Source organism: Austrofundulus limnaeus, unplaced genomic scaffold (genome assembly GCF_001266775.1).
Source record: "Austrofundulus limnaeus strain Quisiro unplaced genomic scaffold, Austrofundulus_limnaeus-1.0 Scaffold76, whole genome shotgun sequence".
In the NCBI taxonomy this organism is placed as follows: Eukaryota; Metazoa; Chordata; class Actinopteri; order Cyprinodontiformes; family Rivulidae; genus Austrofundulus; species Austrofundulus limnaeus.
This window is the reverse complement of record NW_013952478.1, coordinates 750009-757202: the sequence shown is the minus strand read 5'-3', so window position 1 is coordinate 757202 and position 7194 is coordinate 750009. Positions and strand designations below refer to the sequence as shown.

General features: G+C 39.5%; 1 protein-coding gene across 2 annotated transcripts in view; it reads left to right on the top strand.

The window, feature by feature from the left end:
- LOC106519387 (tetratricopeptide repeat protein 39C) overlaps positions 1–7194 on the top strand; it is a 21764-nt gene that overhangs the window by 1385 nt on the left and 13185 nt on the right. For both annotated transcript variants that reach the window (XM_014011042.1, XM_014011043.1), the window contains exons 2-3: positions 2408–2456; positions 3396–3524. In XM_014011042.1, coding sequence (XP_013866496.1) covers positions 2408–2456; positions 3396–3524 — 178 coding nt within the window. The remainder of the gene's footprint in view (positions 1–2407; positions 2457–3395; positions 3525–7194) is intronic.

The window sequence follows — 7194 nt, the reverse complement described above, 5'->3', positions numbered from 1 at the left end:
AATAAAATAATTGCTGATGTAATATTTTCCCTATAATTATTATAAAAACACAAAATAAGTATAAATAAGTATTTATATTTGTGTACAAACTGTTTCGATTGTCAAAAAGCCTGTGTTTTTAGGGTTATCAATGAAGTTCCTGTACTCAGACCAGTAATATTTGGGGTCACAAGTTTAAGCCATGGATATTTTGTGGGTCAGAAGATAAAAAGTTTGGGAATCTCTGGTCTAAAGAAGCAGAGCGCTACCTAAAAGAAGCAAATGAAAAGGAGCAAAATGTGAGCTTAAAAATGTAAAAATGCTAACGAGAAGATATAAGTAGCAAAAGCCTAGCTTAAAGAAGCAGAACATGAGCTAAACACAGCAAAATTGTAAAGTGAAAAGAAGCAAAATGCAAGCTAAAAGATGCAAAATGCTAACAAGAAGCTAAAAGTAGTAAAAGCCTAGCTCAATGAAGCACAACATGAGCTAAACACAGCGAAATGTTAAAGTGAAAAGAAGCAAAATGCAGTAGTATCCTTTATTTAACCAGGAAAAAGATTCATTGACATTTAAAACCTCTTTTCCAAGGGTGACCTGGCCAAGACAGCAGCAAAAAATAAAAGCAAGCTAAAAAAATGCAAAATGCTAACAAGAAGCTAAAAGTAGCAAACGCCTAGCTAAAAGAAGGAGAACATGAGCTAAACACAGCAAATTCTTAAAGTGAAAAGAAACAAAATGCAAACTAAAAGATGCAAAATGCTATTGAGAAGCTAAAAGTACCAAAAGGCTAGCTTAAAGAAGGTGAACATGAGCTAAACACAGCAAAATGGTAAAGTGAAAAGAAACAAAATGCAAGCTAAAAGATGCAAAATGCTAATGAGAAGCTAAAAGTAGAAAAAGGCTAACTTAAACAAGCACAACACTAGCTAAAAGAAGCAAAATGTTAGATAAAGTGAAAAGAGGCATGATGCAAGCTAAAATATGAAAAATGTTAGGTATAAGATAAAAGTAGCAAAAAACTAACAGAGAACTAAAAGTAGCACAATGGCAGCTAGAAATTAAAAGTAGCAAAAGGCTAGCAAAAAGCTAAATGTAGGCTAGCTAGCTGAAAGTATTTAAATTAGTAGCTAAAACCTAAATGTAGCACAAGAAGAAGAAAGTAAAGCAGGTTTACTTAGGTTTAATTAGACAATATTTTTTAAAGAATTAAAGACACCTCAGTGTATTTTTATGGTGAAAATTACTGTAAAGTTGAATATTTAAAATGTTGCAGAACTCTACAGTCATAGCACCCATTTTCTTCAATTTAATTCAATTTAGTTTATGTACATAGCACCAAGTCACAATAAATAACGTCTCAGGGCACTCTACACAACAACAACAACAACAACAACAACAACAACAACAACAACAACTACAACAACAACAACAACAACAACAACAACAATAATAATAATAATAATAATAATAATAATAATAATAATAATAATAATAATAATAATAATAAATAAACAAATATATCAATCTAAAGAAACCAGCAGATTGTGTTGAATCACTTCATCACAGTCTCCATCCTGAGCAGCACACTGGTGACAGTGGAGAGGAAAAACTCCCTTTAAACAAGAAGAAACCTCCAGCAGAACCAGAACCAGGCTCAGGACAGGCGGCCATCTGCCTCGACCGGCTGGGTTCTGAGGGACAGGAAAGAGACACAGGAGGACTGGTCCAGGTGTATTTACCTCTGGAAGAGACAAAAAAAACACATTATTGATAGAAGTCATTAAAACAAACATGTAGAGGAGAGAGACTAAAGAAAGCAGAGTGAGGAAATGTGCTCAGTTTGTGCTCCAGCAGTCTAAGTCTATAGCAGCAGAAATGAAGAATAAGTCAGGAAACCTAAGTCTAGCTATAGGATGATTTATGAAAAGGAAAGTCTTCAGTCTAATCTTAAAAGTAAACAGAGTGTCAACCTCATGGACAGAAACTGGAAGTTGGTTCCTCAAGAGAGGAGCTGAATGTATACAACACAAAGACTGAGGGGTTAGATTGGGAAAAAAACACTCACTGAAAACAGGAAATGAGCAGTGAGTGATGAATCAGTCCTCACATTATCAGAAATCCATTCTATAATTGCAGCTTTAAAACTGCAAGAATATATCAAGTCATTAAATTAGATTTTCTTCTAAGTTTAGCAGTAAAAACAGTACAGGTCATGAAACAGAAAACCCCTAAAATATCAACATTTCAGAGTTTCAGAGCACCCGGATCTCCAAAAATCTGTTTAAACTAACAAAATAAAAGACTTTATAGCTTTTATAGCCACATGCACTTAAATAAATAACAAGAATTAGTTTCTAATACTTTGCAGCCTTTTATTTAAACTAACAGTAAACCTTTTGTTTTCATCATTGTGTTATTTCTGCAGGACGCAGAGCCCGTTGATGAGCTTCGGGGCAAGTTTCGTCAGTTTTCTGGTGAGTCGCTACCAGTCAGTGGTTAAAAAAAAGATACAGGACTCAAAATCTGTGTTAGACGATGAGACCAGAAACCGTGGAATCTGTCAAACAAGCTGCATCTTTGTCACCAGGCGCACTGACTGTCTCTCTTTTGTTTAGCTTTTCACAACCATTAACATAATGGATGCAGCTGCCGCTCAGGAGCAGCATCGGTCGCGCAGAGAAACACATTACTGCAACACTGCTGTGTGTGTGTGGAGAGGGAGATGATGCATGACATGATCACACACACAAACACACACGCACTGTCACTTCCTCACATGTTGGTCCTGACAGCATGATGTCATCCTCTGCCCCTAATGGTTGTTATAGGAGGTGACGGTTGATCCAGGGCAGCACATATTCCACTCATCACCTCCACATGTGACACAAATCTTACAGATTTTAAAGCTTCTGCATGACTTTTTGTGATGTTTCTGCTTCATCAGAGCATCCACTGCAAATGTTTCTGCTTCTGTGTGCAGGAAAGCGTTCTGCATACAGCTGTGCATGTGGCACAGAGTTTCTGCATTTATGTAATAGTTCTGTTGTTTTTTTTTTTTCCTTTTAATCAGTTACATAACACTCCATTGCTCAGGCTATAGCTCTAGCAGCTGATGAGTCAGTTTAACATCAAAATAATGTTTTTTATTTGTGTTTGTTTTGCTTTATTCTCTGTGTTTTTTTTTCAGGGTTATCAGCTAAATGTGGGGTTGGTGCTTCAGTCCAAAGTGTCACAAACCCAATAAATGTTCTTGTTATGGTATCAGCTCGCATTTGATTTGTTTGTTTATGAAGCATGAATTGAAATTTATTTAATTTTTTTAATGCAAGAAAAACTCTAAGTTCTGTCCATTTACAAAGTATTTCCAACAAGCAGCTAAAAAATAAGATTTATGTTTTGATGTTTCCCTGCAGAACGCCATGATGACGTTCGAGGAGGAGAAGATGCAGATGGCCTGCGACGACCTGAGGACCACGGAGAAGCTGTGTGAGAGCGACAGCGCTGGGGTGTTGGAGACGATCCGAAACAAGATTAAAAAGAGTGTAAGTGCAGCAGGGGGAGAAGAGTACTAAATACATTGTGTGCCTGGTAAATAAAACCCATCATAATCTGTTTTTACGGTTATCCTGTTTTTTTAAAATGATAATGAAACTTTCAGGGCATTTGTTTTCCATCAGAACAAGCTGAACAGAAACAAAACAGGAACAAAAAAAACTGACTGTAGTCTCAATAACTACACATAATCAATAAAATGCAAATGTTTCCATTGGTAATGTTGTAAGATTCAGCTCAAACTGAGCAGAAATCAAAATGGCACAAACATGAACAGGTCACCTGCTGTGGCCTAAACCCAGTCTCTCAAAGGGGCTTGCTGTAGGGGTTATTATCACGAGCTTTTGGACTTTTGCCTGGAACAGACGACGTCTCGCTGTCTTCATGTTCTGGAGGCTGAATTCACGCTCTGCTGCCACACTGTTTTATCACCTTTTTTATCAACACCATCATCGTTGTTGGGATTTCTGAAGAAACTTGGAACACTCAGCTGCTGTGACATTTTTCTGAGTGAAGCCAATGAAGCCTTCAAATAAAAGTTTTAAAAAATCATCTTTATTTAAGAAACTTGACATAATACAGTTGGTAGAGCTGATGCCTCTTAGCAAGAAGGTTGTCGGATTGAATACCAGCAGGGGACCTGTCTGGGTAGAGTTTGCATGTTCTCTCTGTGCACCAAAAACACGATTGTTAGGTTATCTGATAAATCTAAACAGTAAGTCAGAGTGAATAATTGGGTGTATTGTTTGTCTCTCTGTGGTCTTGAGACCTGTTCAGGGTGTACCCCGCCCCTCACACAGTGACCAGTGACCCCTGTGACCCTGAAATGATAAAGCAGGTTGAGATAGTAGACGGATGAATGACATAGTTTTTTTTTTATTATTTTACCCATTTTGTCACATGACTGGCATATTTTATTTTGAACTTGGATCAGCAAAAATGAAACAGGAAGTGACATCAAAGGGAAACTCTGGTCTTTGTTTATTGAAACAATATTTGACTCTTATTCATCTCTGGTAGTGACTCAAACTAATCTAAAGAAACATCAGATTCTTCTACAGTTTGTTGGCTGTTGAAACAATGCTCTGCTCACATGCAGACATTCCCCTTTGACATCACTTCCTGTTTCTTCACATGCAAATATCTCAACAACTGTTCATCTCAGTGGCGTGAATTCTTTTTTGCAATATGTTATCAGTATCATCCATCCATCCATCCATCCATCCATCCATCCATCCATCCATCCATCCATCCATGTCAGGTCACGGGAGCAGCTCTTCTCTTACCCCAGCCACCTCTTCCAGCTCTTCTGGGAGGGCTCCAAGGTGTTCCCAGGCCAGCCAACAGACATAGTCTCTCCAGCGTGTCTGGGTCTTTCTCAGGGTCTACTCCCAGTTGGACATGCCTGAAGCACCTCCCTAGGAAGGCGTTCAGGAGGCATCTTAACCAAATACCCGAGCCATCTCAACTGGCTCCTCGATGTGGAGGAGCAGCGGCTCTACTCAGAGTCTCTCCCGGATAACTGAACTTCTTACCCTATCTCTAAGGGAGAGCCCAGTTACTCTGCAGAGGAAACTCATTTCGACCGCTTGTATCTGGGATCTTGTTCTTCGGTCACTACCCAAAGTTCGTGATCATAGGTGAGTGTAGGAACGTAGACTAATCGGTAAACAGAGCTTTGCCTTACAGCTCAGCTCCCTCTTCACCACAACAGATCGGTACAGAGTCCACAAAACTGCAGCAGCTGCACCGATCCGTCAATCAGTCTCATGCTCCATTCTTCCCTCACTCGTGAACAAGACCCCAAGATACTTGAACTCCTCCACTTAAGGCAGAACTTCACCCCCAACCCAGAGAGAGCAATCCACCCTTTTCCGACTGAGGACCATGGACTCAGATTTGGAGGTGATGATTCCAGCTGCTTCACACTCTGCTACGAACCGCTCCAGTGAGAGCTGAAGCTCACGGCGCGATGACGCCAACAGAACCACATCATCTGCAAACAGAAGAGATGAAATCCTGAGGCCACAGAACCGGACTCCCTCTGCCCCCTGGCTGCACCAAGAAATTCTGTCCATGAAGTTATGAACAGAATCGATGACGGGTAGCCCTGGCAGAATCCAACTCCCACTCAGAAGGGGTCCGACTTACTAACAGTAAACCAAACTCTTGCACTGCTTGTCTAAAAATGCATATTTATTACAAAAATTTGATGTCACGGGTAGGGCTGCCACAAACGATTATTTTAATAATCGATTAATCACCGATTATTTATTCGATTAGTCGACTAATCGAATCATACGTTGATTGAATATAAAACATAGAGCTTATCACGTCAGAATGCAGCTGCTATTATATAACAATGGTTAGATTTTAGCTATATGCTAACTAAAAATAATTGCTGTAGAAGGTAAGTTCTGCACTGCAGATATTGCACAGGTTTCTCTTTAGTTCTCTTAAAATGATCCCACACTTTTGAGCTCCGTTGCTGGGTAGCCATGATACCAGAGCYTGTCTGTATAATGTCTTGTGACGTCCACGGCCTACCCCAGTTACCACTTCTGTGCATGTGTGTCAAGGACAGAAAGGCAGACGTGGCAGTGGAAGGTGTCAAAGCAGTTTGGAGAAAAAAACAAAGTAAAGAACAAAAAAAAAAAGAAAACGATTAATCGATTATTAAATTAGTCATCGATTATTTTAGTAATCGATTAGTCGTCGATTAATCGATTAATCGTGGCAGCCCTAGTCACGGGCACTTTAAATGCACTTATACATATTTATTCTTGGGATGTTTAGAATGTTTTTAGAATTATTATGCTATCATCTTGTCTATATTACTAGTTTTTACTGTGCTTTTAGAAGTTTCTACGTTATCGACAAGCCCAGTTATTACATGCCTCCACAAAACAACAAACACTAACGTTTTCGTGTCTTAGTGTTGTAGGATCTGATGTTTGAGGGTCAAGTCACCTGATAGGAGAGAGAACTCCCTTATTTACCATGATATCATTTCCAGAGGTGGGACTGAACTACAATACAAAACTCATTCTGACAGGAAACTCAGGCATTTGCTCAGACTCTATAGTCAGAGGGGGTTGGTGTTTGAGATGGTGGCAGTCCTTGCATATGCAAATAAATATTCATGTCTGAAAATTAAGCTAGTTTCCATTCATGCAATCTGTCAAAATGACAGATGGCCATCAGACTTTTCCACCACCGTTTAAAAAAAGAGCCCAGTCAAATACAGGAAATATTCGGTTAAGGCGACCCCTGGTATTGTTGTAAAATTCTGTTAAAACTCACATTTAGTTAGATTCCATTGTTCCATTGTTAGATGTCTCAGCCAGAGCAGACTCCAGTTTAGATAACGACGTTAAGACGCTCACCATTAGGTGTAACCGAGCAAGATGCTGTGAGATCATGCCAAACCACCATGTAGATTCAATTAGTTCCTCCTTCCAATTCAATCAGCTCACTGGATGTAGGCTTGGAGCTGCCTGGCAGCTTTAGATGGTTCAGAAAACTCAACGCTCAACCTCGCAGCCACTGGGGGGAATCGAGCCACAACAGCCAACTGAATGCTGTTTACTGACACTGTGTGTGTGTGTGTGTGTGTGTGTGTGTGTGTGTGTGTGTGTGTGTGTGTGTGTGTGTGTGTGT